We start from the raw sequence: 13,754 nt of genomic DNA, 5'->3' as shown, positions 1-13,754 counted from the left end.
TTCCTGCCTTCCAGGCTTCAGAGATAAGGCAGAAAGTGGGGATGAAGGATAGAATGGGTAATACTCTGAAACTACAAGAAAGAGTTCTGGCTTTTGTCTCTGCGCCACAGCTCAGACATGTTCCTGGGGCATCTGGAAGGAAGCCACCCCACTCCCACCACCCTGGGGTCCCAGCCCATGGGGAGCACAGAACCTCAGTGGGCACCCCTTTCTTCCATTCTACCTCCCGTCTGTTGTCAGTTTAGCCACAAAGTTATTTCAGCTTTTTTGCTACCCTTCCCACCCTCAGTTTTCCCTGCCACATGCACCCAGTCCTAGAACTGAGCTTTTCTCCCTGCCTCCCAGCACAGCCAAAGCCACAAAGACCCTAGGCAGGTGACAGGGCCCGGCCTGGCATGCATCGGCCTTGAGGCCTCTGCTGCAGGACCACCTTCCCCTTCCTTGCTGGCCCCTCAGAGGTCCTGGCCCAGCCTGCATCCTGGACACAGACCAGCCCCAAAGCAACCAGTGTCCAGCCCTGGGGATAGACAGTCACCTGGTATAAAAAACACCACCACCTTTATTAGAATGCTGGGCAGCATTTTTTTTTTCTCTCTCTCTTTCCCTTTTCTTTCTTTTTTTAAAACGTGTCTTTACAAAAATGGGGATCAGGATCTCAGTCTGTGGAAATCTATTTTATTCTGACCAACATCCAGTATCATTTCCATGGCATAGCTCTGGGCTGGTCCCATGGAAGAGATTCCAAATATGTGATGATTTCTGGTGGAATTTCTGCCCCCTTGGAGGGGAAGATGACTGCATGGCATGCTGGGAGTGCAGGCACAGGGCAGGAGTGAAGGTGGCTGGAGCTGAGGAGCCAGTGTGCCTTAGTCTATGCTGACTTTGGCGTTCACGCCCTCCTTAGTGCCAGATGCCAGCGCGCCCCCTGCTGGTGGGGAGGGGAAGCAGGGCTGACTCTACCCAATCATGGGAGACTCCATTTTGGTTTCCATCTCATCATGAAGAGCTCCCCTAGTCCACTCTGCGTTCTCCTCCCATTTTCCTGGGTTCCCTGAACGATAAGCCAAGTAAGCTGTCTTAGCTGGAGAGATGACAACAGACTTGGACAAAGTCTGGAGTCAGCAGGGCAGTGTCTCCCTGCCTCCAGCCCAGAGTTCAGGTGAGGGGACTCAGTTTGTGGTAGGAAGAGTCCTGGCTGCTTTGAAGCCCCTTCTCCAAGGCAGCCCCACCTTATTCTAAGAGAAAAGACCCTGTAACGTGTTCCCTGCTCGGGGCTGACAGTGCCAGCTGTTCCCACAGGCCTCCAGAACCATCTGGGGCTTGGAGGCAGAGGTCCTTCCTCCCTGGTGTCCAGGCAGGGGTGGGCTGGGAGCGGCTGGGAATGGAAAAGGAGGTGGGCAGCTCATTCTGCAGGTCCATGCTACCGATCACGTGGTCCAGTTCAGAAGGCCAGGTGGCTCCTTGGGCTTTACCCTGAGTGAGACGAGGCTTGGAGACTTATAGTCACCCTCTGAGGAGGGCTCAAAGCTGTGGCCCCCCAGGGTGGGGGGAAAGCCGTGGATGGAGTAGATGCCAGGGTGAGCCACAGAGGAGGCTGGCACCCCCACGAAGCCAGTCACACTCCCATGGGGGTGGGAATATGGAGACATGCATGGGGAGGGGATGCCCTCTGGAGACACAAGGCAGGGGCCCCCAGGGCTCCCGGATCCTGGACTGGCCCACAGGGAGTTCTGCAGCTGAAAAGAGAGGGAAAGAAGGCCCATGAGCCGGCAGCCTCAGGAGCTCACTTCCTTACCCGGGGGCTTTCTCTTTGTCCTTGGGGCCCCAGAAACTTTCCAGGAAACCTCCACTTGGCTCAGATCTACCCCCTCCCACCCCCAATACTGGCAGTGGCATCTCAGGAGGCTCCTGCCACTGTTCTCAAAATGAAATTTTCTTCTGTGATTCCTTTGTGTTCCGCATGCGTCATTCAGGAGACAGGCAAGAGCCCCGGTTTGCAGAGGAAGAGTGAAGTGGTATACCCACCGTCATACAGAACCCTGACGCTCTCCAGGTCTCTTCAGGCCAGAGCTCATATTCTTTTTGGTGACCCTGCCAGGCCCTGGCTCAGGTAGGGCTGGGGTCTTACCTGAGAGTGGCTGTCAGTGCGGGGCAGCACAGAGATGTCATAGGCAGCGGTGAAGGGGTTCCGCCCCTCCTGCATCTTCCCATAACGCTCGCGCTTCCGCCACTTGGCTCTGCGGTTCTGGAACCAGACCTGGGGGCAGGTTGGTGGGGGTGATAGGGCAGCCTTGAGGAGAGGAGCCTGCTAGGGATAGTTGATGGTTGTGTCCTCTTGTGGGATGGGGAGCAGGCTCCAGGATGGAGGATCTCAACTGTTAATCCACACTGTTATCCAGGCCAGGGAAGCCTGGGAGGAAGCCTGGGAGAGGCCCAAACCCAAAGCGGGTTAATTGGCCCCATGGGCCTCCAGCTACCACTCTCTAGGTCGAGTCACTCTGGTCCTCCAGCCTGGTGTCTAGTAAGGGTGTTGTGGGGGCGTCTGTGGGCCTCAGGGGCCCTAGGTACTTCCTGGGTATACTGTGCACATGTTTTGGGTTTCTAGTCTCCCTGCCTCATCTCCTTTTCCAAGCTACCCACCTCATAGCATCCAAGGAATCTTAGACATTTCTGTTCAGGTCATGGTTCTGTTTAAACCCTCAGTGATTCCCCGGAGACCTTGGTCCAGAGCATAGCTTCTTAATAAGGCCCCTGCCTCTCTGCACAGCCTCATGTCCTCCCAGGCAAACACATTAGATTCTTTCCCGTTGCCTCCCAAGCTCCCACCCAGCTCTTCCAAAACACACTGCTATCTTGCTCCTTCCATCTTTTGCTGAGGTTTTCTCTTCCTGGACTACTCATCCCCTCAACATATACATCCATGCTGGGCATCCTCCACAGGACTTCCAAAATACCCTGGACCTTTCTTTGTACTCACCCCATTCCATTACCATGATCTGTTTTGGAATCTGTTTCTCCCATTTATTTGTGAGCCCTTGGCAGATAGGGGTGGCACATCTGTGTGTTGTGCACATCTGTGTACATATCTGTGATGAATTTGTTGTTTGGTATATGTGCTGTGACTGTTACATTTAAGTGTATTGGTATATATGTTTTGTATTTCTATCATTTAATCAACATTCATGTGTCAGCCTCTAAGCTAAATTTAACAATGTCAAAATAAAACCAGCCAAACAAAAACAACCCCTGCTTTCCAGGGATATCTAGCTGGGAGTCACAACAGAAGCTCTGTGTGTGTGTGTCAGTAATCCATCTACCCCAGCTGGGATGAGAAATCCCACCCCAGCCTCTCAGGCTCCCTGCCCCTGTGGTCATTCCTACTCATGCAGGCAGGTAAGGCACCAACAGTGAAGGGGCTGTGCATACCCCATCCTCCTAGCTCCCAGGTTGCCAGGATAACAGAGCAGGCCTGCAGCAAGGGCAGCAAAAGGCCACCCCCACCTGCCCAGCTGCCTGGATTTCCTTTCTCTGCTCTCCCTTCCCTGTGGGAGGATGAGGGAGCCTGGAGCCAGTGAATCTGCCTATTGGGACTCACTTTTCTGTCACCACCCATTCTCCCCTGGGCTCTGGACCTGCCCTCTGCATTGTCTGGTGTGTAGTCTCATTCTTCCTTTCCATGGGGCAGGGTGTATGGGTGGGTTTCATGCTCCTGCCAGAGAAAACATTCCTACTCTAGGGTCTCCGTCCTTCAGGGAGCTTCTAGACTAGGGCTGAGGGCCTTGTGGCTACTCCTGCACCCTCTCAGGTTGAAAAGGCCTAGGAGAGGAGCAGAGGAAGTGCTCTCCACCTCCCACAAACACTTGCTTCGGGAAGAGCTGGTTAGACCACACCCTGGAGGCCCGCTGAGGTAACTCCATGGTCCATTCCCATGGCTTATATCATGTGGGGTTGCCTTGAATGCTGGGCCTTTTGCCCTGATGACTCAGCCCCTGGGGGTCTTGGGGGACAGTCTTGGAAGTCTGTTTTGGCTGCCACCTGGGAGGAGCAGGGAGGCAGGAGGACTCAGCAGAGAAGGGGAAATAGCCCAAGTCTCTCTCATCTTGTTGGATGCAGCTGTAGGGCCTTCTCTGTTAGATGACAGCACCTGGCCTCTTTATAGACTGGCCTGCCAGTCCCCATATCCTGCCAGGACTGTCTCCTGCCCTAGTGCCTTCACAGAGTATCTGGAAGGGCCCCATGCAGGGTAAGATAGCATGAGCTTCGTTCCTGCTAAGTCTCCTCCATGGTGGGAGAGAGATTCCTCTGCCTAAGAGGTCACCTCCTCACCTTTCCCCAGAACTCCAACCCACCCCTCCCAGTGCCTCCTGCTTGGCATCGGGAAGCCTGCTATGACTGAGCCGGTTCAATGCAAGCCAGTGAATGGCCATCTTCCTCTTGGGCCAGACTTTTATTGAAACTCCTTCCCCATCCCCAGCCTGCCTGCCACCTTCATGTGCTTTGACACTTCCAACATGCTTGGATGTGGGCTTCCCTTGCCTTCCTCCCTTCTCAGCATTTACCCACCCACAGGCTGGGCTCCCCTCATGTAAAACTGGCCACAGCCCCTCTGGGAAGCCCTGGCGCCTAGTCTCCATGGGGGAGTTTGTTAGGGTGGGGAAGGGCTCCCAGTCAGACTTTCCCAGCCAGGGTCTGAGCGCTGGCAGGGACCCAAAGTCGGTGGCTCCTGATGACTTTGAGAATCACTGACCCTGAGACCTCCCGACAGGAGGCTGAGACCTCCCATTCTAGGCAGCCACCTCAGGAGCAGCCCTGATGTGTATTTAGCACTTCACCGCTTCCAAAATGTGGCCATCCCTGTGATCCTCAAGGTAGTCCCTACGCAGCCAGTCCCATCATTCCCTTTTCCTGAAATGGGAAACAGACTGAGAGATTCATTAACATACCCCAAATCACCTCCAGTAAGTGGCAGAGTTAGGACTCCCACACAGGTGATGGCTCCCAGAGGCCATCGCCCTTACACCCAAGCAGAAGCCTCAGTTTGGGCCAGAAGAGCCTGTGGCTGCAGCAGAGCTGGACGTGAGGGTGAGCCAGGAGGGGAAGGCTGAGGCAGGCCCCTGGGAAAGGTAGCTCTGGGAGGCACCAGTGCCCACCTCTCCCAGCCCTTCCAGGGTCTGGTCACTGTGTGGTAGAGGCAGCCAGAAAGCCCCATCCCCGCAGCGCCCTCACCTGTACCCGGGCCTCGGTCAGGTCTGTGCGCAGAGCCAGCTGCTCCCGGGCGTACACATCAGGATAGTGGGTTTTCTGGAAGACCTTCTCCAGCTCCTCCAGCTGGAACGTGCTGAAGGTCGTGCGGTTACGGCGCTTCTTGCTCTTGTTCTTGGCCAACTCCATGGAGTCAGAGAGTCCCGGGGAAAGAGGAAGACGCAGGCTGGCCAGGCAGGGGCCTGGGGAGCCTTGCAAGTTAGAGGGCCCGTCTCTGGGGCCCCCTCGGCAGTCCAAGGGCAGCTGGGGGAAGCTGGCAGCTTTGGAGGCCTTCTCCTCAGCTGCAATGGAGAACACAGAAAGGAGGATGGCAACTGAACCAGGGGCTTTTGTGGGTTGGAATGGAGGGAGGGGGAAGAACATTGACGCCTCAGTCTCCGCCTCCCCCTTCCTTTCCCTTCCCGTCCTCCCAGGCGGCCACCCTCCATGGGAGCCTGGCATTTAGAGGCCTGCCTGCTGAGCCTCCAGCTGGGGAGGGGGCCCTGGGGAACTATGTGCTCTGTGGTCTGGGCGGATCTGCTGGGGCCAGAGTGGGGTTCATTTCGGGGAAGTGCTCTGTGGTAGTGCATTCCATAGGGACGGGAGAGGACTGGCGCCGCAGCAGGACCACCACCCTGGGAAGGCCAAGCATGGGGGCAGAGGGCGGGGTGAGGATGGGATGGTTGACATCTCCCGCTCCTGCCAGAAAGTGCTTCCTTGTTCCTAACTCTGCAGGCCTTGGTTCCCAGGCCCTTATGCCCACACCACTGCTCCCAGAGCCAGGCAGGCAGTGGACGTGGGTGCTCAGACCACCTTTGGCTGGTCTGGCTGAACTTTATTCTCTGAACCCCCGGTCTCAGGTCAATATCAAATTCCCCAGCTCTGGTGTAAGAAGGGCAAGATGGGACAAAGAAGTTTCCAGAGGGATTGCCTCTCTCCATTCCTCCTAAAATTGTGGTGTCTGGGCAAGGACTTAAGCTCCATCTATAGAGAAGCAGAGCTGAGATAGGCTGTGCTCAAAGAAGGAGAGTTGGGGACCAGTGTCACAACAGGGCACAGCCCCCTGTCCCCATCATTCCCATCATTGCCCACCCCCTCCTTCCTCAGGAGTTTCTGAATGCTCCTGCATTGCCTGTGTTTAACAGGCAGGGAAGGACTTGATTGCAGACTGGAACAGTTTCCAGCAGCCCCACTCTGACGTGCTAACCCTCACTCCAGAAACTTGGCGGAGCCTCACCACGGCGGATCGACCGACGAAGCATGGTGAAAAATAGGTCACCCTGATTGCCCACGCCCTCTCCCTCTGGCGAGGACCCCTAGCAGCGTCCCCATGAAATCCCTCCTCAACAGTCCACTGGGATGGCAGCTGAGACGCCACAAAGACGCCCCACTGACTCACACAGCCTCTTGCCTGGCTCTGGGCCCATCTCCAGTGGAGGCCTGGCCCTGAGGAGACCCAGCTAGCTGGCACAAGAGGCAGTTTCTTCCCAGGACTTGGTGTTGGGATCACAGCTGTGGTTGGGGGAGGATGGGACTGGAGGAATGGGCCTCTCAGGATCTGGGTCTGATGAGTCCCTGTCTGCACTGCGAAGGACAAATCAGGCAGGGTGCCCCTCAGCTGGAAGGTGGTCAGTTACTTTCCAGGACTACCCAGGCCATGAAATAAGCTCCAGTGTGTGTCCTGGAGGTCCTGGAGGACTGGGAGAGTCAGGCAGGGCTACCTAGCCTTAGACCATGCCCAGCCTGTACACAGGTAGCCCATCCTTCACAACTCAGGTGTTCCAGTCCCCTGACTTCCATTCTTCGGCCAGCACATTTCCGGTTTAGGGGCAGTTCCATTTGATAGAAGCTTAGGAAGGAAGACTCACAGAAGTTGAACAAAATATTTGAAAATGATCAGGAAGACTAGGGACACTGGAATGGGAAATCTGCCCCCCATCCCCGCCGCCACCACCACCACACACAAACACACAGCAGGCCATGGAAATGTTCAGCCTGAGAAGGAAGAGTCTTGGTGTCTTGGGTTCGTAGGGAGGCTGTGCTGGACTCCAGGCAGAAAAGGGGTGAGGGTAGCTCAGGGCTGAGGGTCAGGGCTGGGGTTCAAGAGTACTGACATCCCAGCAGAGGCCCTCCAAAGCCCTGGGGCTTGTTCTTCTGCCTCTTGGGTCTCAATAGGACCTGCCCAGAGGAAGTGACCAGATCTGGGGCCCTGGGACTTGTGTTCCTGACCTTGAGCCACCAAGCTGCCAGGGACAAGGGATGAAAGTGCAGTAGGACTTCTCAGAACAGCTTCCCCAAGGAAGAGGCCAAGCCTGCTGACCTTTACCCAACTCCCACGCCTTCCCAGTCTACAGCCCTCTCAGGGGACCACAGAACTGCTCTCTCCCTCATTGTCATTGCCCTGAAATCTCCTTCATCTACCTGGAGGACAAAAGAGGGAGGGTGGCATCCCCCCACTTTGGAAGAGAGGGACACTCCTCAGAGAATACAGAGCAGCCTCCTGAGGAGCAAGGCCCAGAAGAGGAAAGGGATAGAACTGGGATAAATGGAAGGCGGAAGCCAGGAAAGACAGGCCAGGAATAGCAGCCAGCAGCTTGAACCTAAGCTTGTAAAGGAGAGAGGGCTGCTCTGCTGAGGATGGGGCACATATGAGGTGTGTATGAGCTGTGCAGAGGAGTCACTGCACCTGATCCAGACACTGGGTGGTTAAGGTGGGGTACTACATGTTGGAGACAGCCTGAGACTGAGCGCTGGGGCGTCTTCTGCCTGCATACCCGCAGGACCACAGCAGCAGTTGTTGGGCGTGAAAGCCAGGAGCATTTTAACGTAGTAAAGGAGCTCTCTGTCCCTGACCCAGCTCTCAGGCCTGCCGCACCCTGAGCACCCCTCACCCGGAGGAGTGCCAGAGCCCCTACCAGCAGCTGCTTCTAAGCCACTGTGCAGCCAGGAAGCAGGGCCGCAGCAGGCCTGAGTGCTCCACTGTCCCCACGGAAGGCATCCATTGAGGCAGCGGGACCAGCCTCAGCTTTCACATTTCGCCGCAGCCTTGTTCCACGCCGCACTGTTTCCTCCGGCCACTGTGGGGTCGCTACGCGACCTGCAGAGCTCACTGAGGCCCAGGCTCCTGCAGCTCCCGCCGAAGACTCAAAGCCAGCGTGGACATAAAAGCCGGGGGCAGGACCCCGGTGAGGCCTCGGTTCCCTTCTTGGGGGTTCTCAGCCTTGGCCCAGAAGCCTCAGCCCGGGTCTAAGAACTTGGGACTCCCTCCTCGACGACGGCGGTCGGCCGGGTCATCCGGCTGAGGGCCTCAGCGGCAGCGGGCAAAACTCTAGTAGGAGTCGCTTGCCGAGGGCGTGTTTCGACGTCAGAGCCAAACTCCGGGACAGACTAGCCAAGCGCGGAGGGCGCAAGAGTAGCTGGCAGCGCCAGTACGCAGCCTGGGTTCAGAGCAGGGCTGGGCGTTCTCAGCAAAGGGAGGCCTGGGGCTGCGCGGGCGGCGGGCGGCGGGCGGGAGAGGGGCGAGGTGCGCCAGGCTCTGGGGCGCGCAACCGCCCAGCCTCGTGAAAGATCGCGCCGCAGATGGGACGCAGCTGCACGCTCACTCGTATGGACTGGAAACACTCCGAGCCGGTTATTTTAAAAACGGAGAAATAAGGCGGGTTCCCTCTTCGCCCGCCACTTCCCACAGAGTAGGCTGCGCGGCCCTGGGGGCTGATTGTCCCCAAGCAGCCAGGCTCCACCGCGCCGCGCTGCGCGGAGGTCCGCTCTGCCGCAGGGACGCTGGCCACCCGTCCAACACCAGCCGGAGCGCCACAGGCGAGCGGCCGCCAGGATCTCTACCAGGCTCTGCTCGCACCTGCCTGCCTACCTACCTTTCGTCTGGCCTGTCCTCCGCTCAACTGAAATCGTTAATTTTCTTATCCCCCTTGTTCTCATTTTGATATATTCCACGCTTTAAACATGCTCCTTTTTGTTTGGTCTGCTCCCTCCCTCTTTGTCCTTTTACCCTTCTCTAGTTATCCGTTTCGTTCGATCTTGCTCCTGCTTTTTTTCTTCGTTCGTTCCTCATTTATTCATTTTAGTTCATCCCAGCTCGCCCACTGCCATTTACCCTCTCGTTCCCGCCGCGCTCTCCGTTGTTTTGTTCAATTTCTCTTCCCCTTTTCTTGGTTGTTGTTCGCTTTCTTTGGTTTTCTTTCTCGGTATTTCGTTGTCAAGGACACCCTTGCCGTCGGATCCCAGGGTGCTGGGTTCCTCCCGGCCGCTCGTTCCCCACCAGCGCTCTCTGCAGTTCGCGCGGCACCGGTGTGGTACGGGAGCCCGAGCGGTCGGTGCCGGGTGCGGGGCGCCTAACAGGGACGCGGACCCGGTGGGGGTGGCTCCTGCCCGACACGGAGCGCTGAGCCAGGCCGGGTACCTGTTCCTGGCGGTGCTCACCGCGCTGCGCGGCCGCTGCAGTCTGGCTGGGATCAGAGGAGCCAGGCCAACTGCTTCTCATTAAGTCCCAACTGTGGTTTTTATCAGGAGAGCCTCTTTCAAAGGGCACAGACACGAAACTCCGCGGACTCCTTCATTTCCTCCGTTGACCCCCACACACCTCCCCGCCCTCCCCGACACATTCCCACCGCCCCGGCTGGGCGAAAGCTGGAGATGCCCTGCCACTCCGTGGAGGCCCGCGAGGCGCCAGCCGGGCGGCGGCAGGGGGTTGAGGCGGATCTTGGAGGATCCAGCTCTGGGCCTAGGCTGCGGGATATGGCAGCGCAGATAAGGTAGGTGCGGTTTGGGTGTCGAGACGCCTTACAGGTCACAGGGTGCGGCGGACGGTGGCAGAGCTGCCCATCAGCCTGCCAGGCCCCTGCCTTCAGGCGCATTCTCGGGTGCCGGCGCAGTTCGGCCGGCCTTAGCACAGGGCACCGGCCCGGGAGCCCGCGGCGCCTGGGGGTTAGGTTGCCCAGAGCTGCTCCTGACTGCCCAGCGGTGATGATCCAGTGCAGGGAAGCCAAGACTGCCAGAAGGGCGGCTATCATCGTGCATAACGGCAGGGAGGCCAGCTTAGTATGAGAAATAAGAATAGTTATTCCGTCTTGAGGACAGCCCTGGCATTGCACGACCAGTCGCGGCCAAACTGTGCCAGTCTAGCGCACAGGCAGCACCCTTCCTGTGAAGAATAGGCCCGGGGAGGAGAGGTGGGCCAAGGCCAGGCCTCAGTCCCCAGCCTACCCCGATTTGGCCACTCTAGGTCGAGGCCCAGCCTCAGGGCCCTCAAAGGGCGCCAGACACAAAAGCCGCGCTTCTTCGTCAGGTCTCAGTGTGGCTCCACAGCCCTCGGCCCGGTCTGGGCTTCGGGGTAGGTGGCAGTTCCAGTCCAACTTCGGCAAAGCATGCTCTCTCCTTCCCAGGTCCGGCTGCTTTCGGGCCCCGACTGGACCCCGGGCCGTCGCCACTGCACCTTCCCTCGACCTCCCGCCTCCCATTCCCGCCGCCGAGGAACGGTGGTTCAGCCTCCCGCCCCGCCCTGGCCTTTGCCTGACCCGGGCCAGCGCCAACTCGGCTTCCGTGGGAGCCGTGGCGAAAGGCGAGAGAGGCAAAAAGTTGAGAAATAGGCGAGCGGGAGAGATAAGCAGGAAGGCCCGGGTGGGCCCGGGTAAGGAAGAAGGAGAGAGGGTCGGGCTGCGCGCTACGCCCCTCGCCGCGCGTTACCTTCCGCGGAGCCCTCGTAGAAGTGGCCGCCGTTGAGCGCCGGGCCGAGCCCAAGGTCCTGCAGGTACTTGGCGGGCGGCTTGGCCGGCTCTGGGAGGTAGGGCTCCAGGGTCCCGCAGGCCGGAAAGCGGGTCAGCAGCGGGCCGCGGGGCGGCGCGGGGTGCAGGTGAGGCGCAGCGGCTGGGGTTCCCTGCGGGCCCAGAGGCTCGTCCCCCGAGGCCACATAGGGGCCGGGTGCAGGCCCCACGCGGAAAGGCGCGCAGTGCTCGGGGTCCATGCCGGCTCAGGGTACACAGGCCTCCGGGGCTCGCGTTGCCCGCGCGGCCTGTGAGCGCCCGCCAAGGGGGAGGGACCTGGGCGCGGGGGCGCGGAGCCCCCGGGAGCGGCGCGCGCCGCGGGGGGCGGGGGGCAGGCGAGGGGGCCGCGCCTCTGACTTAATGCTGGAACCATCCACGTCACGTGTGGCCCGGTGCGGGTTAACCCCTCGGAGCCCGGGAACCCCCTCCCCCCATTCACCCAGAGCCCAGTCCCAGGCAGCTCTGGAGAGGATGAAGCAGCCTCCTCTCTAGGGCGGAATCCCTTTGTCTACCCATCCAGGTGAGTCTTTTGCTCAGAGCACACCCGTGGTCCTGATATCCAGCCTAGAGGCTCTTGCCCCTAGAGGGGTGAGGCCGTGTGGGCATCCCCCCCAAACACTTTTAGGCCTGGACTCCGGACATCAGCCTGGGATGAGGGCCTGGGCAGGCAGGCAGGCAGGCCTTAGGCTGCAATTTTACCTAGGTCTCCACTGGGAGCTGGACAAAATGTTGCCTCAGCAAAAAAACACCTCCCTTAGAGATCTCTTGTTTCTCACAGTGAAAGGAGCTATTGGGAGTGTTGTGTGGGAGCAGATCTAAGCTGGGAATGGGGTGCTGGGGAGCTTGGGCCTGGACACTATCGTTCATTAGCTATGGGTCCTTGAGCCAATCATGAGTGTCCTCATCTGACTGTGGAGGTCGGGCCAAAACAACTCTGGGTCTTTCTATGTATTTGAGGTGTGTTTCAGAAGTAGAGGCAGGGCCAGAGCAGACAGGAGACTCCCACCGGCAGCTCAGGACTGACCAGTGTCCTGCGGGGGCAGCCTTTGGAACAGGTGGAGGATGAGCAGAAGGGCTGGTGTTTCCTCTGGCAGCAGCTTGGAGTGAATGCCTTTCAATGGGCAGATGACCCAAGTGTCTGGGGATCCACTGGAGAGACTGTCTGCACCTCAGACCTCAGGGCTGTGCTCCCTCAGGCCTGACGATTCAGAAGGGGTGAGAGTAGAACTGCATCTTCTAAGAGTTGAGCCTCCCCAGCCAAAAGGAAACAGGATTAGAGCAGTAGCTTAGAATTTTGGAAAAGAGAAATAACCACCACCCTACCTAAGATCTGGGGAGAAACACCCAAGGAGCCGAGGACCCTGCTCGCTTCCCATGGATTGAGGAGCCTGTAGGGCTGGGTTAAACTGTTTTTATTTTCAATGCCCCCGAGACTAGCAAGAGAGGTGGAGAGTCAACATCATTTGTATTTCATTTGAATTCTCAATTTTTAAAGGAATCCAAGAGTCCTGGTGTGAACACCTCCCTCTTCCGCTGGGGGCTTAGAAGGGGTTTCTTGGCTCCTCAGCCAGAGTTGGGCTGTAAATCAAGACCAAACAGGAACCAGAAGCCTTGCATCTCACAAGGAGTCATTAAGCCGTTATTAAACATACCATAACTTCTCTGAAGCCTTATTGGTTTCAACACCACATTGGAGGCATTATGGCCATTAGGGCCCCTAATCACGGAATGCAGACTGGCCAGAGAGATGGGAGCACCTGGGGCTGGTATTTCTAGTCAAGAGGGAGGTTTGACTTGAAATTAAGCTTCCCTTCTGGCCTCACCAGAGGGATCCTTTCTCCAGGATCTAGTGGATCCAGCTCTGGGCAACCAATTTCAATCGATCACCTTTGCCCATTAATAAGGTTTTTCAATAGTTGTTGATTGGATATCTTTTCTCTCTCTCTCTCTCTCTCTCTCTCTCTCTCTCTCTCTCTCTCTCTCTCGCCTGTACCTGTGAAATTGGATATTGTTGACTTTCTAGGAGGAAGTCAATTCAGGATACCTATTCTATTCAACAGAGTTATCAAGCAGTTTACTGTGGAGGATGCAAATATCACCCAGGAAAATGTCACCAACAATTTAAACAAGGCAGCCTGAATCAAAGGCTGAGTCTTTGCCTCCTATGACAACCTTGCTGAGCCTCAGTTTTCTCATCATAAAGGTGGGCCACACATGGAAGTAGGATATTTGCAACACATTCGTGTTTTGATGCACTATATTAATTTAACAGATGGTGGATGATTACCATCTCCAGTGGATTCCATCACTGATTAGGTAGAAGGCTTCTGACTTCAGACTGAATGGGCCTAAGGCTGGAGCTGAGCAGAGAGATGCAAGGACCTGCATCCACTTTCAAGCCCAGAAGTTTCTCTTGACATGCTCCCACTCTCTGAACAGAGCCAATTTCCATGCTGGGATGGTGTTACCAATTAAACTGAAGAGAGAGAAAACCCTAGACTACATGGGAGTTTTGTGGGTAAGTGGAGTTGCCCCTCCTGGGAGAGTTTTCTTCCAGAACCACACAAATCAGCACACTAGGAGGAGACTTTTCCACTGTCTTTTAAGCCATTTATGCAAACTTTTATCTATCTCTGTGTGGTCTGGAAAGAGTTTGATGGAGCAGGTGCATAGCAACTCAAAAACAGCAATCTCAGAGTTAATAAATTTTCCTTCTTAGGGAGGCTGGGAGATCAT

General features: G+C 57.1%; 1 protein-coding gene across 1 annotated transcript; it reads right to left on the bottom strand.

Moving 5' to 3' along the window:
• Nucleotides 1-661: 661 nt before the first annotated feature.
• Nucleotides 662-11,243, bottom strand: ALX3 (ALX homeobox 3). Its single transcript, XM_005542426.5, has 4 exons — nt 10,942-11,243; nt 5,227-5,543; nt 2,129-2,257; nt 662-1,736 (listed from the first exon to the last, which is right to left on the bottom strand). The coding sequence occupies exons 1-4, from the start codon at nt 11,216-11,218 to the stop codon at nt 1,428-1,430; spliced, it is 1,032 nt and encodes a 343-aa protein (XP_005542483.2). The 5' UTR covers nt 11,219-11,243; the 3' UTR covers nt 662-1,427.
• Between the last annotated feature and the right edge of the window lie 2,511 nt (nt 11,244-13,754).

Source organism: Macaca fascicularis, chromosome 1, assembly GCF_037993035.2.
Source record: "Macaca fascicularis isolate 582-1 chromosome 1, T2T-MFA8v1.1".
In the NCBI taxonomy this organism is placed as follows: domain Eukaryota; kingdom Metazoa; phylum Chordata; class Mammalia; order Primates; family Cercopithecidae; genus Macaca; species Macaca fascicularis.
This window is presented reverse-complemented; position numbering and strand designations above follow the sequence as displayed.